Below are 25,263 nucleotides of genomic sequence, written 5' to 3' on the forward strand. Positions count from 1 at the left end.
AGAGGTCCTACTATTAGTGATCACGAATTTGGCAGATGCAAACGTTTCAGTTTAGCTTAACTAAAAGCTTCTGCTCAGAAAAGGCCAGGGCAAACAGCTCATCAGGGCATATACGCTGCCAGAGCTGTGAGGAGGAAATATCAGAATCTATATCTACAGAGGAAATGGGTTGTAATGATCAGAGCAGGGGACTGTGAATCAGAACTCTAATGTAGCAAGAGAGCTTTAGCCATTCTGGAATAATTCAGTCTCCTTTGAACAATGCTTTACAAAAAAAAAAAAAAGTCATCTCTGTGCTTTATTGCCGCCTATACACATACTTGCATTTTTCTAGAAGTTTACTAGTAATGAAACAACTCTAGCTGCAACACAGAAAGATTTGAACAAATTGGAAAGCTGAAGGCAGAGTATTTTTCATGTTACCAAGAATAAAGGTGGTGGAGCTAGAACATAATGGCAGCCGGTTTTGCTGAGCTGGGACACTGTCGGGGGGGGTGGGGGGGGACGACAAAAGGGAGAAGGGGGGCTTTGTTTTCAAGAAGGATTCTGTTATGATTAAGGAAGGATCTGTGCTTCTAGACACTCATGTCAATGCAGACTTCCTCCCTGGCACATTTTGAAGCAATGTGATTAGGGTCAGGACAATGACTGTAGCCAACTTGTTTATTATTTCATGAGTAAACAGTCCCATTAACCAATTTACTGCTCAGTGAAAAGCTCTGACTCTCAGCTCTGTACTTACACATTTAGGTCATAGCAGTTCTTGATGTGAATTAATTCCTCAACATACTCCTTCCTCACATCTGGGAATCTTGCTTCCTATGGTGGGAAAAGCAAAAGGCTTGTTATATTGGAAATTAAAGTCACAGAAAAAACCTAGCAGCAATAAAAGTAGGAACAGAATATATATAGCTTAGCTAGCATGTCCCCTCCTTCAGGTGTCAGAGCATCTTCTATGAGAAAATTTAAGCTTAACCAGCCTGGAGAGTGGCAACTACAGAATTCAGGTTCCCCCATTCAGTATCTACTCACCACACCCACCCACCCACCGGCATAAGAGCTTAGGCCAGCTACCGTTGGACACACTTGGGGGTGGTACTGAAGGAAGGTTCTATGAAGCAAGTGTAGCTATTGTTCAATATCAGAGGGGTAGCCGTGTTGTTGCTTTTTACAGAACCAGACTGAGAGTCCTGTGGCACCTTTAAGACTAACAGATGTACTGGAGCATAAGCTTTTGTGGGTGAGTACCATGATGCGTATGACGAAGTGGGTATTCACCCACGAAAGCTTAAGCTCCAATACATCTGTTAGTCTTAAAGGTGCCACAGGATTCACTGTTGCTTTTTATTGTTCAATAGTTTCCTGTCCTAAGTAGTTTAATCTTTTCTGCTAAGACTCGCCACACTCTGAAACACAATCAGTAAAAAGAGTCCACTCCAAGCACCCAGGTGTCTGTCAGAGATAAGATAAACCAGAACTGAGAAGACCGAACATTTCTTATAGTTTTTGTACAACCTTTTCCAGCATTCTTCTTACAAAAGGCACCACCCTATCCCTGGAGGGACAGGGAGTGTAAACCTGATCACATACAGCATTTTGACTTGCAAGACTGTCAAAAAACGTAGTAGTTCAAGAACAAAAGTCAACTTTGTTATGTCCAAAGTTAAGCCCAAAGCAAACTGTGAAGAAGCACAAAGGGATCTCACAAAACTGTGTGACTGGGCAACAAAATGGAAGAAGAAATTCAGTGTTGATAAATCTAAAGTAATGCACGTGGGAAAACACAATCCCAACTATACATACAAAATGATGGGATTTAAATTAGCTGTTACCACTCAGGATAGATCCTGAAGTCATTGTGAATAGTTCTCTGAAACTCAATGTAGAGCAGCAGTCAAAAAAAGCTAACAATGTTAGAAACTATTAGGAAAGGGATAGATATTTTCTGTCTCATCATAATGCCACTATATAAATCCATAGTACACTCAGATCCTGAGTACTGCATTCAGTTCTGGTTTGCCGGAAGCTGGGAAAGGGCGACAGGGGATAGATTGCTTGATGATTACCTGTTCTGTTAATTCCTTCTAGGGTACCTGGCATTGGCCACTGTCGAAGACAGGATATTGGGCTAGATGGACCTTCGGTCCAACCCAGTATGGCTGTTCTTATGTTCACCTCATCTCAAAAAAGATACATTAGAATTGGAAATGGTACAGAGAAGGGCAACAAAAGTGATTAGGGTTACTGAACAGCTTCCATATGAGGAGAGATTAAAATATGCCAGAGGATAAGGAGTATTTCTGCCTCCAGATTATAGCACAATCTGTTATCGTTGCAGAGCTTAGATGACCGCTCCATTCCACTAGGCATTGCACACATGGAGTAGACGACCATAAGTGTCCTGAAGGGCTTACAATCGTAGAAGACAACACAGAAAAAGGGTGGGGGAAGGAATATAAAGCTACAAGCAAAGGATGGTTTTCCAGTATCAAGTTAGTGTCATGATTTTATGTTGTTATAGGCAACCCTACCAGTCCCACCTTTCCCTAAAGTTACCTGAGACTTCCCATTGTATGACTCTGTTTTCAGTAGCTTATGAAACCTTGTAAAACTGTTTGAAATGAAATCTACATGTCAGGCGTCTGTCTCTGGCTGAGCATTTTAGAAAATAGTTCAGCGTCTCCAAGAACAAGGCTAGGGAAAAATACGTTTGCCCATGTTAAAAATTTCTGGTGGCATTTTGTTTGAAAAGCCCTAGAGCAGTAGTTCTCAAAGTCAATCCACCGCTCGTTCAGGGAAAGCCCCTGGCGGGCCAGGACGGTTTGTCTACCTGCCGCGTCCGCAGGTTCGGCCGATCGCGGCTCCCACTGGCCACAGTTCACCGCTCCAGGCCAATGGGGGCTGCGGGAAGGGCAGCAAGCACATCCCTCGGGCCGAGCCGCTTCCCGCAGCCCCCACTGGCCTGGACTTTCCCTACAACTGCAGATCTGGGGGGCTGCAGGCCGTGCCAGGGTGAGGCACCAGAAATGAGCACAGGGAGCTTGCATCTCCTGTGTTCTGAATGACACCCTCACCCCTCCAGCTTAGCCTACGCAGGATGAAGGAGAAAGTTACTTAATCTGAATGCAGAGGAGACAGGAGCTTGATGTGGCAGGGGATGGGAAGGGAAATCTGGAAAAAGCTGTACAAGGAGACTGGGGCCTGGGCTACGCTAGCGGGGGGATTCGAACTAAGATACGCAACTTCAGCTTCTTAGTTCGACTTACCTGGCCGTCCTCACGGCGGCGAGTCGACTGCTGCGGCGCCCCCGTCGACTGCACTTACGCCTCCTGCCGAGGTGGAGTACGGGTGTCGATTAGCAGATCGATTTATTGCGTCCAGATGAGACGCCATAAATCAATCCCCGATACATCGAACACTACCCGTCGATCCGGCGGGTAGTATAAACGTACCCTGGAGTGGGATGGGAAGTCTGGAGAGGTGAGACTAGGATTGGCTAGGCAAGGAGACTGGGACAAGAAGGCAGGACTGGGACAAGGCAAAGAGGATGGGGCAGAAGGAAGGGGGTCAAACTTGGGGGGAAATGGGCAGGAGAATCTGTGCCCAGTAGAGAACACTCTCCTTCAGAACTGGGAACAGAACCCAAGATTCCCAAGTCTCACCATTCCTCTGCCAGTAGCTTTCACAGATGTCTGACAGCAAAGAGTCTCATCCACCTCTAGTGCTGGTCCACACAGAGGAGGATAACCTTCTACTGCTATCATTTACTCTGTCGGCTCAAGTGACATGGATCTAAAGGTGCCAATCCTGCTGATGACCCATGTGAATGTTAATATGATGCCACATGATGGAATTTGTTTTTCAGATGGCTTTTTTTGAAAATTTAGGAAGTTACACTCAACAAATCTATATTAAATGAGAACAGTATTAAGGATGCAAACTCAAGCACTCAGAAGTTAGGAGATGCTAGAATTAAGGTTGCCCGGGCAACCTTAATTCAGCCCCTTTGTTTGTATGCATTATATCACAGTCTATAATTATAGGATCACATACTATTATTTCCACAGGACCTCTGCTTCATTCAGTGCACAGAATGAAACTGCTCTGAAGATGAATCAGGGCTGTGTAGTAAAGGAGACATGTCTATAGGACCCCGGATTCATTTGTTGCCGAAGTCAGAAAGTGTGTAGTGAACGAGGCAGGAGATTGCAGGAGGGTCTCGTGGTAAGGACAGCTGAATGCTACCCTGGAGAACTGAATTTGATCCCTGCCTCTGCCACAGAGTTCCTGTGAGATATACTCAGTTTAAATGACTTTTGCCTAACTTTTCACAAGTGGTCACTAATTGTGTGTTCTTCATTTTCTGGGTGCCCAACTTGAGACCCTGGGTCTGATTTGACAAGGTAACAGGCACTCACAGTTGCAACTGAAATCAATGAGAGCTGTGCTTTGAACTTGTGAAGTGCTGTATCGGGACATATTCTGTCAAAAAAAACCCAATCTTTTTAAAGGCTATAAATGCACAGTGTGGGCAAGTAAATGAGGTGACTTCCTCAGCCAACACAGCACACAAATTACTTACTGTTTCTTTGATGAGCAGGGCAGTGAGGTCTTCATCCTGCCCAGCAGCTCCTTGCTCTGGAACATTACCAGAGCCAGGCTCATGTGATCCCTGTGCAGGGAAGGCTGGGCCTGGCTGTTCATTGTCTATTGCTGCCCACTGGCCTCTCATTTCCTCTGGGGGATGAGCTGGTTGAGGAGAAGCAGGGCCTGGAATCCCATCCTGTTGTGGTTCAGGTCTGGGAAAGGCTGGCCCAGGGTTCTCCTCCCGGTATGCCCTTAGCAAAGATCCCAGTTCTGCTTCAGGCTGCCCTTGCTGCGGAGCACAACAGCTTGCTACAGTATGTGGCTCATTGTCTACAGGCTGGAAATAAGGATGATCCAACCGACTATTGTCTCTGGTGGCCTGTCTGCTTGCAGCTGCTGCTGCAGCAGCAATTGCTCCTCTGAGGTTTTGTAAGAGCTCTTGATCCAAGTCTTCATCCTCCTGGTCCTGTACTTCCAGATTTTCCTCCCATATAGGTAGGAAGCCAGCTTCCTCCAGGTTGATTATCTCCCTTTCACCAGTGGGTTGTGGACTTGTCTTTATTGCTTGAACCACACTTGGCCCAGGCTCTGAATCACCCCCTCTTTCAACCCTGTGCCTACAGTGTTCAGAGGGTCCAGGCAGCTGTGAGGCATGGTTTCCATTCTGGTCTCTGCTTGGCCCCGCACCATTCTCGGCCACGTGGTTACAATGGGCTCTCTGGCACACCACAAAAGGACGAATCCCCGCTTGCAGATGCAAACTCTTCAATGCCATGTCACCCTTAGATACTTCTCCCAGTTGGTTCACACCTTGCCACTGAGCAGCAGATCTGATGACATTGGGACGCGGAATCTGCTGTTTTGGGGTCTAAAAAGAAAAGAAAACTGAATAGTGGGAGCTCTCCATTTTTGCACATGCCATGGAGTGGTCTGTCTAGATGACCTGTGCATCCAACTAAAATTCTGGCCTGAGGTAGGGGAAGTAAGATGATTAGCAAGCAGTATGATAAGGGGTCTAATACTCATTACAGGCAACTTGCCCTACCTTATATTTCACTGTCTTCTCGCAACACAGTTCAACTGTACTTTAACTCTGACCAAAACTAATAGTAAAAGATGTCTGGGCAAACTAAGTACACGTGATTTGAATGGACTCCTATCACACTGCGCTGCTCACCCTTTAAAATAAGAAGTGGGAACTCTGACCAGTTTGATAACCACACCTCAGTTCACCAATTCACTTAACAGGCAGCAGGAACCAGAACGTCATGTGCTAGTCCCAGCCATTGTTTCTGCTCTGGGCAGACTGAGGTTTGCAACCCACGAACTGAGGTTGAAGAGCCATTCCTACTTTTTTCAAACACTGGAATGGAATGGTCACTCTGTTAAGAAATCTGTTTTACTAGACACCTGCAGTTGGTTTAATGGGAAAAAAACTGGACAACTTAAGAGGATTTTTTTAAAATAGCTTGAAGGTGAAATATGGTTTGTAAGAACAGTCTTACAGCTTTTGAACTTGTTCTGTATGCCGACATATGCAGGTGAGAAAATGTTATAAGGTAGAACAGGGGTCAGCAACCTGTGGCACACGAGCTCTGGGGTTCCGGCTGCTCCCCTGTTGCCAGCCGGGGTCCCAGCCACCAGCCTCACTCAGTGCCCGCTGCTGGCCTGGGGACCCCCAGAGAACCCCAGACTGGCAGCAGACTGAGCAGGCTGGCAGCTGAGACCCCGGCTGCCAGGAGCCGGCGGCCGGAACCCCAGAGTGGTGGCAGGCTGAGCCGCTCAGCCCACTGCCGGCCTGGGGTTCCATTCACTCAGGCGGCGGTGGGCTGAGCAGGGCCGGCAGCGGGTTGAGTGGCTCAGTTCACTGCCAGTCTGGGGTGCTGGCAGCACTCAGTGGGGTGCCGGTCCCGGGTTCCGGCTGCCGGTCCCGCTCAGCCTCCTGCTGGCCTAGGTGAGCAGAACCACAGGCTGGCAGCGGGATGAGGGGGGCCGGCGGCCGGGACCCCGGCTGGCAGCGGGATGAGGGGGGCCTGGGATCCTGGCCGCCAGCCCCCCTCAGCCAGGATCCTGGCCGCCAGCCCCCCTCAGCCAGCTACCAGCCTGGGGTTCCGCTCACCCAGGCCAGCAGCCGGCTGAGTGCGGCCGGCAGCCCAGACTGGCAGCAGACTGAGCCACTCAGGGTTTGGCTACACTTGCAGCTGTACAGCGCTGGGCGTTAGAGCTGTCTTCGTACAGCTGTGCAGGGAAAGCGCTGGTGTGTGGCCACACAGACAGCTACCAGCGGTGCAGTGTGGCCACATTTGCAGCATTTGCAGCAGTGTTGGGAGTGGCGCATTATGGGCAGCTATCCCAGCGTTCAAGTGGCTGCAACGTGCTTTTCAAAAGAGGGGGGTGGGGTGGAGTGTGACAGGGAGCGTGGGGGAGACAGAGAGTGGATTTTTGGAGCCGACACTCCCACCACTTCCCCCACCCCTCATTCACTCTTAAATGCAAATAGCCTTCAGACCAGATAAGCAGCTGCTCCGAGGGACTCCCTTCTCTCCCCCCTCCCCCCCTGCTGTTTCTCTCCTCAAGCAAACACTAGCTGTGGACATTCACCCCCATGCCTGCCTCATTCACAGCAAACAGTGGCTGTGTTTGTTTTTTAGATAAGCAGCTCCAGGAGCCCTGGGTTCACAACAAATGAAAGAGAGGCATCATAACAAAACAAAGAGTTCTTTAGTTAAAAGCATTATGGGAAAATTCCAGAGGTCAGTTACAGCGTAGTAAGATCAATCACTGTCTACACTGGCACTCCAGCGCTACAGCACCAGCGCTGCAGTCGTTATTCCCCAGGCCGAGATGGAGCACAGCCAACGCTGTAGGCAGGGAAGATACAGCGCTGTATCTGCCTTGTCAGTGTGGACGGGGAGTAAGTTGCAGCGCTGTAAAGCCACCACCAGCGCTGCAACTCTCCAGTGTAGCCAAGCCCTCAGCCCCCCACTGGCCCCACTCAGCCCGCTGAGTGAATGGAACCCCAAACCGGCAGCGGGCTGAGCGGGGCTGGTGGCTGGAACCCCAGGCAAGGATCACACTAAATTGATAAGAGCGGCATTTTAATTTTATTTTAAATGAAGCTTCTTAAATATTTTTAAAACCTTATTTACTTTACATACAACAATAGTTTACTTATATAATATAGACATAGAGAGAGCCCTTCTACAAACGTTAAAATGTACTACTGGCACGCGAAACTTTAAATTACAGTGAACTTGGCACACCACTTCTGAAAGGTTGCCGACCCCTGAGGTAGAATATGCTTTGCCTGTATATCATGTGTTTAGATTTTTCGAAAGCTTCAGAAATACAACTAAAATCTGAGAACGTATTATGCACCAGATCATCAAAAAGCATATTTACAAGACCAGTATTTTTAGATAAACCAAAAGGTTTTGTAACCCATTAGAACCCAGGCTCTAGCAGTCTGGTTCAAGTGATGTGTTTTCTTGCAGCATTAACTGTCAAAAACAGTGAGGGAGCTGATGTCTGCCTCTGAGGACTCATTAAGCCTTTCAGGGACAGAACTCTAAAAGTCAGGTAATGGCCATAGGTGTGTCTTGCATTTTAAAGGTATGAGACAAGCGTCATATCCCAGGGAACTTGTGCATATTTAGGATACAAGACATTACGAGGAAAGGTGATGGACAGACAAGAGTTACAGCAACAGGATAATGTTGTGGTGGTGGTGATGCCCACTCAATGGTTACACTCTCCTACACGAACATTACATTCAGTGGAAAAGTACAATTCATAAGCCCTTCACAGAAGAGACTTTTAAGAAATTTGAAGAACAGTGTTTGTGTGGCACCGAGAGCCAGGGAGGCGGATGCATGTGCTAGGGTCCATGTGAGGAATGTACTCAGATGCAAGTGGGAGGAGACAGGAAGTAGTTAATTTTGCACCCTGGGCCGAGTGCATTGACAGGGATTGGAGGAAAGAGAAACAGAAGAGTAGGACCTGGTAAGCAATAAGCTATAATAATTGTATTAAAACTGTGTGCGACCAGGTCAGCAAAGGGAGATGTGTGTTCTGGGTTTTAAGGCTTTCCCATGTGAATGCACTCCTCTGACTTATATTGGAGCTGTGGGGAGGAACAAAGGAGGAAAGCAAAACAATGCCTACCCCAATCAGAACCCCTAGGCACATAATAGAAAGACAATGGGGCCCAACTGTTAACTTCAGAGATATGTATCTTGTCTCCAACTGTAAACCTTGTTTAGTAGAGCTGGGACCTACCAGCTCAAAGGGATTCAAACAGTTTAAAATTGGATTCCTGAGAATGTAAAGGCACTTGTCAGGAGCGGTCTAGGGAGACTGGCTGGTGAAAGAGACAGGCTCCATGGAGGAATCTATGGAATTGGGCCCTCCCAGATCCAGGGAGTGGTAAGGAAGCATTATATTTAGGCTAATTTACTGTTTTTAAGATGTTTCTCTGAAATGTTTTTGTTCTAAATAAATAATATACCTTGATCACTAATAACCACTGTTGTTGCCCCAGAGGGACTAGAATTGCAGAGTCTGAGTCTAGATCAGACCTGCTAAAGTGATCATGGTTAACACACTGGGGACTGCATCCCAAACCCAGAGTGAGAAAAATGCTCCTTTCCACCCCAAGAAAGAGGTGCCGGCCCAAAACCTAGAGCAGTGCATGTGGAGAGGAGAGGAAAGGTGTTAGAGGAAAGCAGCAGTCAACAGCCCCACAATTGCACACCTTGGCAAAAGCTTATTGCATACAAAACTGAAGTCAAGAACGCAATGCATTCAACACTGTGCCAGGAACATATGCGCCCAAAGTATAATATGTAGGCATCAAACCAAGGCACTGGTATACTACACGGAAATGGTTAAATTTAAGACCGTATGGCATTGCTTGATCCTTTTCATGTTGAAGATTAAAGCCAAACAGTCATTGCACGCTTACCCTAAACTGCTTTGCTCCTAAGAAGGCTGGAAACAGTCAGTTTACCACAGGTTCCCTTATGTGTCAGTGGTCAGGACATTCTGGTTCTTAATGCTCAGATTTGATCACTGAGACGTACCATATGCCTAAGGGATTGGATGGTTAAATACTCAAATATATCCCCACTTCCCTAAGTGCAAGTCCAGAAGTTTACTGGAAGCAGCGGGCAAGAATTTTGTGCCCTTGATTGCAGGAGTGGCCGACACATGCCCATAAGTCCATGAACCCTCTCATTTTAAATACGGAGCAGCCCGAGGAGACTACACATCCCAGTATACAGTGCTCCATCTTCTTGGATTAAGAGAAAATTATATGTTGGGAACTGTAATCTTTGTTGGCTACACCACTGTCTTAAGCAGCATGGCTTTGTTAACCTCACTTTACCCAAATAAGATGGAGGAGTTGAGATCCCAAAGAGTTGCCAATGCAGCCATCAGCTAACACTAAGCTCAGGTGCTCCTGCTGAATAAGCTACCACAGTGGTCACTGTGAGCTCTGAAGAAGCATGTTATTCACCTGCACAATAGATTATTTAGAGAGGCAAAAAATAATGTGATAACTTGTACAATGTATGAAAATCACCTCCACCAGGATGACTACATCGTCGTCATCTTCTTCCTGCCGCTGCTGAAGTGGCGTGTCTAGCAACAAAGGTAACTCTTCATCTGAGGAGTCCGATATGGTGATAAGTCCTTCATCTCTCCTGTTTATCCAGTCTGCAGTAAGGCAGAGAACATGATCTATTTGCTAAAGGTTTGCAGCAGCTCATAAAATATTTAGATCCTACAATTTCAATCTTAAAAAAAAAAGTTCTAGCGTTTGCATTGCAATAATGGGGAAAGGATCCCAAAGGCACTAGTGCCAGCACACTTCATTGTTACAGCCATCTCCTTACCAGACAGCATACTAACGTAAGGAAATCTGTATAAGTGCAGACAACAGCAGAAGCCACCTCAAACAGAAGCGTATTTAAAAAATACATTTATTCCTTAGTGCTGTGCAAATCCTCATCTCAGGGTATGGCTACACTTACGGTTTGCAGCACTGGTTATCCAGCTGTGCAGGGCCAGCGCTGGTGTGTGGCCACACTCACAGCTACCAGCGCTGGTGTGTGGCCACATTTGCAGCGCTGTTGGGAGTGATGCATTATGGGCAGCTATCCCAGCGTTCAAGTGGCCGCAACGTGCTTTTCAAGAGAGGGGGGTGGAGTGGGGTCTAGTGTGACAGGGAGCGGGGGGAGAGAGAGAGAGGGGATTTTTGGAGCCAACACTGTGTGTTTAGCTTCCTGCCTTGAAAAATCAGAACATGTTTCCAACCCCTTAGTCTTAACTCTTAATTGCAAACAGCCTGCAGCCAACACGACTCCCCGCTGTTTCATTCACTCCCTGCCTGCCTCTCATTTGATTGTTTACAGCCAGGTACAGATGATCACAGCAAACAGGAGCTCTGTTTGTTTTTTAGATAAGCAGCAGCGGCAACGGAGCTCCGCGCGGAGCTCGTTCATAACAAAACAAAGAGAGGCTGCATAACAAAACAAAGAGTAATTTATAAAAGCATTCTGGGATACATCCTTATAACCTGGAGGCCAATCACAGCGCTGGTGTGTGGCCACACTTGATAACCAGCGCTGCAGCACCAGCGCTGGAATCCTTATTCCCCATGCTGAGTGAGGTGTACGGCCAGCGCTGCAGCCAGGGAGTTGCAGCGCTGGAAGTGCCCAGCAGGTGTGGCCACTTACTAATTGCAGCGCTGGTGGAGGCTTTCCAGCACTGCAACTCGCCAGTGTAGCCATACCCTCGGATTCCAGCAGGAGCCAGTTTAGGGAATGGCTTAGCAGCACAGGCTGCTGAAAGTGCTAACAGACAATCTAGTCTCAGTGCTCAGCTTCTTCAAATTAATTTCCACAAGGAATGGGATAGGAGGCACTGCATACACAAGGCTCTAGCATGGTCAACATCTTAAAGGTTGTTCATTTGATTGATCATTTGAGCAGGTGCTGGAGGAGGGAAAAGGGATCCAAGTGCCATTCATTCTCTTATGAAAGCAAAGAATGACCTAGCAGGAGTCTGAGTGAATGGGATCACTGGCTTTAGGAAATCTACTACTCCAGCCAAAAGTGTATTCTGCGAGGAAGTGGTGTCCTTATCTTACAAGGCTCTTTGCAAGAATGGGATAAGAACACAGAAATAAGCATAGTTACTGGAACCTTGAACACACTTTTCATCCAGAGATTTATGGTTTCTCTACCTGACAGATAGCACTTATCCCAGAGGCAAAGCATGGATCTGATACTCAAGATTTTGGTTCAACCTTCAGTAATCCGATACAACAAAAAACTGCCATGACAGCCCATCACTTGCCTACAGAGAACAGATTTATCCCTTTATCTCCAAATACACAAAGACACTGGTATTTTAAACTTCACTTGTGAAGGAACAAACGCCAACTTACATAGTCCTATCAGGACATGAATGCAAAGCCAGCCTCCATGCTGGGAGACCCTTAAAAGGTGGGCTGCACTACCAGCCTCTCAAAGATTTGCAAAAGTAGCTCTATTCTGAGTGGCTATTTCCAGGAGCTTAGCAAACAGCCTGAAGAAAGTGGAATGGGAGAAGGAGAAATTCAGACACTCCTTGGCAACCAAATGAGTATGCAATTTGGTGCAGCAGAGCATGCGAACACCTTACGTGTTACTCACATAGCTTTCAGAGGTTTACTGCTTGCAAGCACTAGTGTTCGATCTAGGGACTTTGCAAGCGCATGTGAAGTTACTTACCTTTCCCACTGTGACTACGGAAACTGTTCAAGTGAATTACCTCTTCGTTGCCACCTCCCTCTGCCATTTTAAACAGCTGTGCATATGAGCATCAATACCTGAGCATGGCAATCACAACTTCAGGACCTGAAAAACAAGACCAAAATGGGAGTGAACACATAGATGGTCCCATCTTGTTCTCTCTTCAGAGCCCACACCACACACGGACTAATTTCAGTTCAGGAAGGATTGTGTTCCAAGATCCTATTGCAATTGTGCTCAGTTGGATTTTTTTCAATTGCAGGTTCTGGAAATGCAGAATTACTTCAGAAAAAGCACACTCATTTTAGGGGAGCTAAAGCCTGTGACATGGCGATCATATTAAGCAAAAGAGAAAACAAGCCACTTGAAGTGCATAGGTGATATTTTTGGAAGCTATTGGCAGGGCTTTGGAGCGGAGCCCAGAGCTGGAGCGCAGAGCTGCTCCGGAGCAGTAGAGCTGCAGGTTTTTGCCTGAAGCTGGAGCAGAGCTGGAGCGCAGCTCCAAAGCCCTGGCTATTGGAGTCAAGCAAAAGGTAAAGGTGGCCCCTTCACTAGAGAGAGAATCAGTGTTTGGATAGTTACCATACTAGTCAGAACTAAGACAGGCAGTATCTTGGGCCATTTTAAAGGCAGACCTCACCATTACCCCTCACCTGATTTTGATACAGCCTCATCTACAGTCCTTAATTCACTGATGAATCTGCTTCTCAGATTTATTGTTTCCACTACCAGATTGAGAGGGCCATTCTTGAAGCCAAAGGCCTAGTAATTTTAAATGTCATCCAAAGAAAGGAATCATTTAAACTTGGTTTTATTTTAGTGTTCTGGCAAAGAAGCCAGGAAACTCAGATAACAATTAAATCTCTCCTTTATTACTAGTTTTCAGCCAAGGTCACAAGTCATTCAACAGGTGGGATGCCTATTCCAGTACAGAAAGACGTGACAGGAAAGAAAACTAGACAGTAAGAAGGTGCCACTCTTCTGACCTGGAAAAGAACAATGGAGAAGTAGGGTTTCAAAAACCACCACCCCATCAGCAAAACAAAGGACAGGGAAAACCACAGAAAACAGCTTCCACAGAGCCTCCCTAGGGAGTGACTGTGTTACACCACTGAATCTGTTCTAGGAGTTTGCAAAGATGCTCACGTGGGTGCATTATAGATAAATGTAGCCTTATGTCATGGAAATCAGGGAATTAGTGACTCCGAGACCTCAGTGACATTCTCTGCTTCAGCACCAGGAACTGTGGGACTCAAGCTGGCAGTCAGTGGGTCCCTGACCGGGTTCCAGCGAGAGGTGGCAGACTCCTGAGGGGGCCCCTCCTCAGGGTTCCAGGGATGGCAGAGAGCCTTGCATGGGGGTGGGAGAAGAGGGGGGACGCTTCGGAAGAGTGGCTGGGGTGTCCCATTTTCTCTTTGGGAAATATGGTCACCCCGCAGCTCCCAGCCACCATGGTGGCAGGGGAAATCATGGAGCCGCAGCAGCAAAAGTCACAGGCAGGTCACAGCTTCTGTGAATTTTTGTTTGTTGCCTGTGACCTGTGACTTTTACTAAAAATAACCATGACAAAATCTTAGCCTTAATTATAGATGCAGAGTAGAAGCGCCCACATGCTTCACAGAGAAGGAATCAGACTTAGAGGACAAAGTGTTCATACACTTAACTGAATAGGCCTTCCTGATACAGACTAAGCATCTCTGGGGTCCTCCAGGCCCTGCTTGGTCAACCTCCCGCCTGCACACCCAGTCTTTGGCAGAAAATTCTCAATGCTCCTCAAAACAGGACATGGTCCAGTTTTCTTGTGTTCTGAGGATTAGGCTAAAGTGTCTGAAAGGAGACGAGACAAAGGAGGCATGAGATGCTATGGAGAAAGTGACAAACTGGCTTTAAACCACCCAATCCTGGTGGGAGAGATGGGTAGCTCATTTAAGGATCCCTAAAGGAAAAAAAACTCTCAACTTACTCTACCAGAAATGCCACTCTCAGGCCTGGTCTACACTACCCGTTTAAACCGGTTTTAGGAGCGTTAAACCAATTTAAGCCACACCCGTCCACACTAAGATGCCCTTTATATCGATATAAAGGGCTCTTTAAACCGGTTTCTGTACTCCTCCCCAACGAGAGGAGTAGCGCTAATATCGGTATTACCATATCGGATTAGGGTTAGTGTAGCCGCAAATCGACTGTATTGGCCTCCGGGCGGTATCCCACAGTGCACCACTGTGACCGCTCTGGACAGCAATCTGAACTCTGATGCAGTGGCCAGGTAGACAGGAAAAGCCCCGCAAACTTTTGAATATCATTTCCTGCTTGCCCAGCGTGAAGCTCCGATCAGCATGGGTGGCGATGCAGTCCCAAATCCAAAAAGAGCTCCAGCATGGACCATATGGATGTGATCGCTGTATGGACAGACAAATCTGTTCTATCAGAGCTCCGTTACAGAAGACGAAATTCCAAAGCATTTTTTTTAAAAATCTGCAGACAGAGGCCACAGCAGGGACTCAGCACACTGCTGCATGACAAGCGTAACGGAAAGCCAAAGAATCAAATGAACGCTCATGGAGGGAGGGAGGAGGGAATGAGGACTCCAGCTATCCCACAGTTCCTGCAGTCTCCGAAAAGCATTTGCATTCTTGGATGAGCTCCCAATGCCTGTAGGGTCAAACACATTGTCCGGGGTGGTTCAGGGCATAGCTCGTCAATTTACCCCCACCCGCCCACCCCCAGAAGGAAAAGGGAAAAAAAATAAATAGTCTCTTGACTCTTTTAAATGTCACCCTATGTCTACTGAATGCTGCTGGTAGACGTGATGCTGCGGCAGTGAACTGTAGCATCCTCGCCCCCCCTCCCTGGTGGCTGATGGTACAATATGACTGCTATCCATCCTCATCATCAACCTGGTGGCAGATGGTACAATACAGAAGGACTGGTAATCCGTCCTCATCATCAGCCCATGAGTGCTCCTGGCTGGCCTCCCGGTCATTGCCAGTAGATGGTACAGAACGGCTGGTAACCGTCTTCATCATAGCAACAGGGGGCTGAGCTCCATCAGCCCCCGCCCTTCATGTGTAATGAAAAGATTCTGTCCTGCCTGGACTATCATAGCAGCGGGATGCTGGGCTCCTCTCCCCCATACTGCTGTCCTGTCTGGACTATCATAGCAGCTGGAGGCTACCTTCCCCTCATTTTATCTCACTAACAAGTCACTGTTTCTTATTCCTGCATTCTTTATTACTTCATCACACAAATGAGGGGACACTTCAAGGGTAGCCCAGGAAGGCTGGGGGAGGAGGGAAGCAACAGGTGGGGTTGTTGCAGGGGCACCCCCTGTGAATGTCATGCAGCTCATCATTTCTGCGAGATCTGACACAGAGCGGCTGTGCTCTCTGGTTCTCTGATACACTGGTTCTCTACTACACTTGCCCCATATTCTAGGCAGGACTGATTCTATTTTTAGATACCATAAAGGAGGGGTTGACTTGGGGAGTCATTCCCTTTTTTGTCTTTTGTGCCCCCGGCCGACCTCAGCCAGGGGCACCCATGACAGCAGCAGACAGTACAGTACAGAAGGACTGGTAACCGTCATCTCATTGCCAATTTACAATGGAAGCAAATGGTACAGAATGGCCAATAACTGTCTCTGCTATCATGCAAAAGCAAATGAGCGCTGCTGAATCGCCTCTGTCAGCGGCATCTAGTACACATACGGTGACAGTGACAAAAGGCAAAACAGGCTCCACGGTTGCCATGCTATGGCATCTGCCAGGGCAATCCAGAGAAAAAGGGCACGAAATGATTGTCTGCTGTTGCTTTCCCAGAGGAAGAAGTGACTGATGACAATTACCCAGAACCACCCGCGACAATGATTTTTGCCCTATCAGGCACTGGGATCTCAACCCAGAATTCCAAGGGGCGGGGGAGACTGCGGGAACTATGGGATAGCTACGGAATAGCTACCCATAGTGCAACGCTCCAGAAATCGATGCTAGCCTTGGACTGTGGACGCACACCACCGAATTAATGTGCTTAGTGTGGCCGCGTGCACTTGATTTTATACAATCTGTTTTACTAAACCGGTTTATGTAAAATCGGAATAATCCCGTAGTGTAGACGTACCCTCAGTCTTCAGAGGTAAATCAAAGAATGAGACTATCTGGTGGGGTTTTCTGCTGCCATCTGCTGGTAGAAAACACTAACTATTTGTGTAGGCTGGTAACTTGACAAAACTATCAACTGAAATTAATGGCCCTGTATTATCAGTTGATTTGCTTCATAACGTAAGGATAGTGGTGGTGAAGTTTGACATATCACAGTTTTTTCTAGAGCCAATAAGAGGCCCCAATACTAAGAAATGGTATCTGTCCTATGAACAAAGCAGTGAACTAGAATTATTCAGAAGCTGAACTCAGGAACAATTTTATCTACTGTTAGAACAGTTTTTCCATCTTGATTTTCTACAAATCTTTAAAAACTGTTTGAGAACACACAATGAGATCCCAAATTCCAACAGGTGTTGGCGAGATGAGAGAGAAGAACCTGAGGGTTAAGAGACATTTTGCCACTCATTCCCATTAACATGACTGCTCTTGGCCCTTCATTCATCTAGTTGGAGCTTTCAGGTATATATCACAGTACTGTGTACTACAGTTTCCCTGGCAGCGAACACACAGAACACAAAAACTTATTATTCTTCCCCTGTCGATGCCACACCCACACCAATCCTCCAAACAGGCAAGTGAAGGAATCCCAGGAACTAGTTGTCTTCACAGACTTTGTTCTTAACACCAGGAAAGTGATGCTTTACTTTCCACAAGAGATTAGATTCCTTTATAGGGCAGAGGATTTTGGCTTGGATTAGTTTCTCACCTTGATAATGTTTCGCACATCTGCCATTACAGAATGTGCAAGATGGCACCAATCTGACTATTCCAGTACAAAAGAGAATCGGACTATGATCTCAAAGAAAGCTTCTAGAAACCATTCCAGCATAAATAATAGATTTCCATCTTAGAGGAACAAGATGGGTAAGGTGATTCAGTAAAAGATTATTAACTAAAGAAGACATTTGTGTAGCTCAACAGAAGCTGGTTCATAACAAGATTACCTCACCCACATGGTCTCTCTAATATCCTGGGACCAACAACGCTACACCACCACGACAAACAGATTTCCATCTTGTTTTTTTGTGGTAGTCCATGGCTATTTCAGTTGCAAGAGGGAGAAGAAATATCGAAGACAAGGTGGCAGGCAAACAAACCAAATTACCTGAGAGCAGTGGCACTCAACCTTTCCAGACTACTGTACCCCTTTCAGGAGTTTGATTTGTCTTGCGTACCCTCAAGTTTCACCTCACTTAATTCCTTGCTTACAAAATCAGACATAAAAATACAAAAAAAGTGTCACAGCACACTAGTACGGAAAAATTGCTCACTTTCTCATTTTTGCCATATATTTATAAAATAAATCAATTGGAAAATAAATATTGTATTTACATTTCAGCATACAGTGCTGTATAAACAAGTCATTGTCTGTATGAAATTTTAGTTTGTAGTGACTCCGCTAGTGCTTTTTATGTAGCCTGTTGTAAAACTAGGCAAATATCTAGATGAGTTGATGTACCCCCTGGAAGACCTCTGTGTACCCTAGCTGAGAACCACTGCCTTAATATGTGATCACACATGATGGGGCAAGGAGGTGGTGGTGGACTGGTGCCTTTGTTGTTTTTTTTAACCCACAAGTCTGGAATACCTTGCTTTGAAGAGTTCAAACTTGTCATAGGAGATGTTTGTGATGTTTAGACACATTTAATTAAGATGACACAGAAGTTAACGCCTGACAGAGAGGACCTATAAAAGTATAAATTAGAACAGCTCTTCTGCACATGAACCACCCAAGACACTTTAGTCTTTAGGTGCTTTGAAAGTCACATGTGCCATGCATCTACTCCCATCATGCACCAGGACAAACAGATGCTACCCCCACACCTCAAAACCCCATCACCAGAGTGAATAGAAGATGGCACACTGCAAGTTTGTTTTTTTACATACTAGACAATAGCGTGGTTATCACACTACCTAACAACTCCTGTCCTTCCCATGCCCAGTTCCCCAAATTCCCAACTTCGGGCTTGGCTACACTTACAAGTTGCAGCGCTGGTGGAGGCTTTCCAGCTGCACCAAACACCACCGCACACTTGCAGCACAAACACAAAGCGCGCTGCAACCCTGGCTAGCCCAGCATGGAGCACAGGTGAATTGCAGGACCTCCAGTGTTTGGGGGGAGGCGCTGTAATCTGCTTCAGTTATCTCAGCAAAAGCTTCATCCAGGAAACATCTTCCAGGATTAAGTCCTGTGAAAAATTGGGGGAGACTCTTTAGTGAAGAGATAGGGAGAAGATCACCCCCTGCATCATCTTCACTCAACAACCCTCTAGCACTCCATTATTTTCCTTTTGGGATAAAGAATGCAAGTGAGAACTTGCAAGTGAGAACCCTCAGTGTAACAATTCATGTCTGGAGATAGTGGATACAATGCTGCCCGTGTTAAATGTGTCATTTCTGTGTGTACAGTGACTGACTTGACTGACTGCAGATAGAGTAGCTGCTCTCTGGCTGTGCATATTCAGCCTCCAGGACTTGAACCTCGGTGGTCCATGCCACTGAATGGACATCCCTACTGTGATCTTCCTGTCTGGGAAAAAAGTCCCCTGCATCTCTCTTCCTGAACAGCCCTGTTCGAAGATGATGTGCATCATGCACCCAGGCCAGCCAGACAAATCCATATTGATATCATCGCTTCAAATACTTATGTTTTAATATGAGCTCGGAGCCCAAAGTTTAGTCCTTTAGGTAAAAAGGGTTCCTTTTTGGTGTAAGAGCTGATTGCTCACCGTGAGGATGGAAAGGTGATCTATATTACAGGTATGAAGCATGCACTCTTACAGAGGGCAGAAGGAACACAGCTGAGAACTTGCTATACAAAGACCCTTTCTGCCAGGCATTTGAAAAGTGGTACATGTCAATCCTAGGATTCTACTGTACTACTGCAGATGAATTGCAGTAACAGCAGTAGCCACAGGAAGAGGAAGGAAACAGTTAAAGTATATCCAAGCAACTAGCCACCTTTAGCACCTGCCTAAGAAATACAGAGGCAAAACAAAGAATGAACTTCACAAAGTCTAAAGCACATATTGAATCTCAGCACTAGAGACTCCGCTAACTCCCAGCTAGGAAAACAAGCCTTAGCTACAGGGCAGTGCGCAAATACACAGCTGCAGAGCCCATGACTGTAGACAAATAAGCATGATTGAGAGTTGAAAGAAGTGTTTTCAGATCAGTAGAGCAAGGATCTTGCTAAATACAAATTTAACAGCACCAGCAGTATGATTCAATGCTCTAGGAAAATAGAGCAGTTTTTCCTCAATGGCAAAGTCCACCACACCCAGATCCACTGCACCAGGCAGAACACCCCAGTTTAAGTAATTGAGCCCAATATAAAAAAAAAAAAAAAAAGTTAATGGTTCTCTTTGCGACATACAAGAGTTAATGTTGCACACAGGGCATAATTAATAACTTACTGAGAAGGACTCTAAGGGTATGGCTACACTTGAGAGTTGCAGCGCTGATGGAGGCTTTCCAGCGCTGCAATTAGTAACTGTCCACACCTGCAGGGCACATCCAGCACTGCAACTCCCTGGCTGCAGCACTGGCCATACACCTGGGTCTGCTTGGGTAATAAGCATTGCAGCGCTGGTCGTCAAGTGTGGCCACACACCAGCGCTGTTATTGGCCTCCAGGGTATTAGGAGATATCCCAGAATGCTTTTAACTAAATTACTCTCTTTGTTTTGTTGTGAACTCCGGGAGCTGCTTATCTAAAAAACAAACACAGCTCCTGTTTGCTGTGATCAATCTGTAACTGTGAACAATCAAATGAGATATCCCCCTGCCTGCCTCATTCACAGGGATTGAGTGTTTGCTTGAGGAGAGAAAGGGGGGGAGGGGGGAAGAAAGGGAGTCCATGCTGCTTATCTGGTCTGCAGGCTGTTTGCTGTTAAGAGTAAGGGGTCGGGAAAATTTTCTTTTTGCAAGGCAGGGAGCTGATACAGTGTCGGCTCCAAAAATCCCCCCCCTCTCTCCCCCGCTCCCTGTCACACTACACCCCACCCCGCTCTTTTGAAAAGCATGTTGCTGCCACTTGAACGCTGGGATAGCTGCCCATAATGCATCACTCCCAACAGCGCTGCAAATGCTGCAAATGTGGCCACACACCAGCGCTGGTAGCTGTGAGTGTGGCCACACACCAGCGCTTTCCCTACACAGCTGTAACTCCCAGTGCTGCAACTCTCAAGTGTAGCCATACCCTAACACTAACTGTTGGCACTACTGGGGGTGGAAAATATCCCTTACTATGACTTATCTTTTTAACAAAGCCAGCATTGTGTCACTCCGTAGACAGGGCCTAAAATTAACCAGCCCCTGGGCTGCCAGTTGTCACTATTTAGTATAAATATTCTCCTGTTTCAGGTCTTGTCTACATTACAAGTTGCTTCATTTCAGCTTGCACTGCTGCAACTGATTAAAGCAAGTTGCAAGAATGTAGTGCATCCATACTAGTTATAGAGGCACATAGTGTACACAGGCCCTGCACAGTATTCCCTGCTAGCAATGCAGGGCCTGTGGATTGTTGCAATTACCCAACCTTGGCTGCTTTCAGAGCCTGCATGCAGCTAACGGGCAAATGGCTAGTCAGGTGACAGCCAGTGCTCAAGCAGTCAAAACCGTCACCAAAAGGTGGGCAACAGCATTTTGGGGTTGCATAGGGAGGACTAATTGCACCATTGTCACTTCCCCATTAGCATTTGATATCTACACGATCACTGCAAAAGAGCCCCCAATGACACTGCAGTGAGTACTCCATGTCACAGTAATCAGTTTTGCTCACAGGAAGGGCAAGCAACCACAAGCACCTGTGTGGTGTTTTACAGGTATGCTAGGGGTTGCAACAGTATTGGCAATATGCTTTAGTGCAGAAGAGCTTTCAGAAAACTTCTCCTCCCAAACCCCACCCAAATCGGTCAACAACTTAGCTAGTCTTGTTCCTACCTCCGCAACATGATCCATCTTGCTGGGAACTAAAACATTGGGGTTTAGATCAGGAAGTTACTGCTCAAGGCAAAAAAACTAAAAACAAGGATTTTATTCTCCATAACCAGCTCAGTTTCACCCAGAAGGAAAACTCTTCCAATTATCTCACAAGAAAAAAAAACCCACTTGGAGTGGACAAGTTTTTAACATCCTGAGGAGTAACAGCAAGCAGATACACAGACGGATCATATCCCAAGCAAATTTAAAGGAGACAAACCTGCCCTCCCCTACAGTAGAATGACACGTGCACATACATCCAGAAAACGAAGGAGCTTTGCCATCCATTACATTTTTTTCTTCCATTCTGAATTTCACTGCCATGTACCATGAAAACAATTTCATGAGTAAAGGCCAGACTCAGTGCAGTGCCAACTTTTTCCATCTTACCACTTTTCTTTTCATGAAGGGCAGTGATCAAAAAGCCAAAGGTGAATCACTCTAAAAAGGTAAAACCAGACTTTCACCCAGAACAAGACATTCATTAATATCCTAATAAGGGTTCATTTCAAGGACCTACAAGCACGGATGGACAAGTTCCACCAAGCGGCATGAATAAGAAATTGATGAGTTTGCAGTGCCAGGCTGGCAATAATTCGATAAGCAACAAAGATCAAAGAACCCTACAGTTTTACACTGAATGAAGACGGTCTTTCACTGCATGAAGAGTAAGAAAATGAGCAAAAAACCACGAAAAAAGTTACATTACACCCTCATTTGCAGGACTTTAGTTACAAGGGAAGTATAAAGCTACTTGTAACCAGACTAATCATGACCACCACCACAATTACAATATAGTCCATTTAAAGGATACTAACAAGAGGATTAAACCTGTCCAAAAAAAAAAAATACACAAATATGGCAGCCAAGCTATTCTGTCCCTGTACTCCCACCAACACAAGAGAAGATTGAACTGGGATTTATATTTCACTCCCTTTAGGTTAACAACCTTTGAGAGGATGATGCACAACTTGTACCACAATTTTGCAGCCTCTGTGAGCAGCTTACAGTATATTAAAGGAACACCATAAACAAACAGAAAAATGGAATATCACTGAAGCTCCCCTACACTTCTTACATAACCAAGATGAGATTAAAGAGTTATTTCTCTCTATTTCTGTTTGTTTACTCTGCCTATTTGACAGTAATGCCTGTCAAGCCCGTTTCATTGTATAGTCAGCATCCACTACAGTTGGTAGGTCTTTCACACTGAAATAAGGGAGACAAAAAAATATTAACAGAACAGTGTGATTGTAAAACCACAAAGACTGGTAGGGCACTTAAACAGGTGTAGTACCTAAAACTACTTTTAAATTTATTATACCGATAAGACTTCAAGTTGGCTGTGTCCCTCTACTTACTCCTAGACTCATAGGTGTACTTTCCAGTCATGATCCATGCCTAAGGACATCATGATCTGCAAAGCTTTCTGCTGTCCCAATTACAGCTAAGAGCTGAAGAAGCTACTCTAGTGTTCTGAGTATGTTGAGATCATTGATTACTGGAACTTCTGAGGACTGTCAAAAATCCTTATGAAAAATACCATGAATTTGCTGTGGTGACTTAAGTTGAATTTTAAAAAAAAATGGAACTTCCAATGATTACAATGCAAAGAAATCCTGCATCCAAGGGACAGAACTCAAAGTGCCCTCCCCAAGTACTTCTCTGCCTCCCCCTGCTTGTGTTGGGATGGATATGTTCAGATGGCACAAGAATTTAGAGGGGAACTCTGCTTAGTTTTTTGTTTTGTTTTTTTTTTTTTATAAAAAACTTGTCTTTAAAAGTGTAATTTATGCAGTTTGGAGCTTAATGCTGCTTGGACAGATGTTTCTAGACCTTTTCATGTTCTGGCTCTAGCACAAGGCTGCAGTGTTTGGGTTGCAAATACTGCAGGGGAAGATAGGGAATGTTAAAATCCTAAGTGTTTTGAAGAGACACCAAGTTCCCCACTCAACAATTTGAGCCTAAGCTACCCAACAATATAGCTCCCTTATATTAACAGAAAAGTGTCAGTTCCCACTTTTTCCCTGCAGGCAGCTAGCTTGTTTTCTGTTGTAAAGCTAGTTGAATTTTTGGCTGGATTTCAAACTGTAAAAACAAAAAGAAGCTACTTAAATAATGCATGAATTGTGACTAAACACAAAAGAGGCATGATTCACACTCTAAGACAGAACAGCAGCCCTTAAACAAACAAACAAAAAATAAAACATGACGTGTTAAACTAGCCTGTCTTAACCTTTTATGGATTGGACTGAAGAACTTGGGGATCTATAGGTGAAGGAAGCCTAGAATTACTTCCCAAGAAAGGGGGAAAAATTCATAGGCAGGAATTGTAGACCAAGCATCTCAGAGAGGTGATTAAGAAAAAGCAGAAAGCCTACAAGGAATGGAAGATGGGAGTGATCAGCAAGGAAAGCTACCTTATTGAGGTCAGAACATGTAGGGATAAAGTTAGAAACGCTAAAAGCCATGTAGAGTTTTCCCTTGCAAAGGGAATTAAAACCAATATTAAAAGGTTCTATAGCCATCTAAATAAGAAAACAAAGAAAGCAGAAGTGGGACCACTAAACACTGAGGATGGAGTGGAGGTTACGGATAATCTAGGCATGGCCCAATATAAACAAATACTTTGCCTCAGTCTTTGATGAGGCTAATGAGGAACTTAGGGATAATGGTAGGATGACAAATAGGAATGAGGATATGGAGGTAGATATTACCACATCTGAGGTAGAAGCCAAACTCGAACAGTTTAATGGGACGAAATCAGAGGGCCCAGATAATCTTCATCCAAGAATATTAAAGGAACTGGCACATGAAATTGCAAGCCCATTAGCAAGAATATTTAATGAATCTGTCAACTCAGGGGTTGTACCGTATGACTGGAGAATTGCTAACATAGTTCCTATCTTTAAGAAAGGGAAAAAAAGGGATCTGGGCAACTACAGGCCTGTCAGTTTGACATCTGTAGTATGCAAGGTCTTGGAAAAAATTTTGAAAGAAAAAAGTAGTCAAGGACATTGAGGTGAATGGTAATTGGGACAAAATACAACATGGTTTTACAAAAGGTAGATCGTGCCAAACCAACCTGATCTCCTTCTTTGAGAAGGTAACAGATTTTTTAGACAAAGGAAATGCAGTGGATCTAATTTACCTCAATTTCAGTAAGGCGTTTGATACGGTTCCACATGGGGAATTATTAGCTAAATTGGAAAAATGGGGATCAATATGAAAATTGAAAGATGGATAAAAGTAAGGTGAAAAAAGCTAATGCGGTCTTGGGATGCATCAGGCAAGGTATTGCCAGTAGAGATAAGGAGGTGTTAGTACCATTATACAAGGCACTGATGAGACCTCATCTGGAATACTGTGTGTAGTTCTGGTCTCTCATGTTTAAGAAGGATGAATTCAAACTGGAACAGGTTCAGAGAAGGGCTACTAGGATGATCCGAGGAATGGAAAACCTGTCATATGAAAGGAGACTCGAAGTGCTTGGCTTGTTTAGCCTAACCAAAAGAAGGCTGAGGGGAGATATGATTGCTCTCTATAAATATATCAGAGGAATAAATACCAGGGAGGGAGAGGAATTATTTAAGCTCACTATCAAGAACACAAGAACAAATAGATATAAACTGGCTATTAGGAAGTTTAGACTTGAAATTAGATGAAGGTTTCTACCCATCAGAGGAGTGAAGTGGGTAAAAGACATATCTGGTTTCAAGACTAAGCTTGATAAGT

The 25,263-nt window shown here is 45.4% G+C and overlaps 1 protein-coding gene across 11 annotated transcripts in view; it reads right to left on the reverse strand.

Moving 5' to 3' along the window:
- Window positions 1–25,263, reverse strand: part of RNF216 (ring finger protein 216) — a 114,091-nt gene that overhangs the window by 76,679 nt on the left and 12,149 nt on the right. For 8 of the 11 annotated variants that reach the window (XR_005585463.1, XM_039491411.1, XM_039491412.1 and 5 more), the window contains exons 2-5: window positions 12,366–12,491; window positions 10,172–10,305; window positions 4,583–5,455; window positions 743–819 (exon numbers count right to left, since the gene is read on the reverse strand). Coding sequence is in view for 10 of the 11 variants with exons in the window: in XM_039491411.1 (XP_039347345.1) it covers window positions 743–819; window positions 4,583–5,455; window positions 10,172–10,305; window positions 12,366–12,432 (1,151 nt within the window). In the remaining variant the exon portion in view is untranslated. The remainder of the gene's footprint in view (window positions 1–742; window positions 820–4,582; window positions 5,456–10,171; window positions 10,306–12,365; window positions 12,492–25,263) is intronic. The other 3 variants (XM_039491418.1, XM_039491417.1, XM_039491421.1) reach the window with 3 other exon arrangements.

This window comes from Mauremys reevesii, linkage group 10, assembly GCF_016161935.1.
Source record: "Mauremys reevesii isolate NIE-2019 linkage group 10, ASM1616193v1, whole genome shotgun sequence".
Classification (NCBI taxonomy): domain Eukaryota; kingdom Metazoa; phylum Chordata; order Testudines; family Geoemydidae; genus Mauremys; species Mauremys reevesii.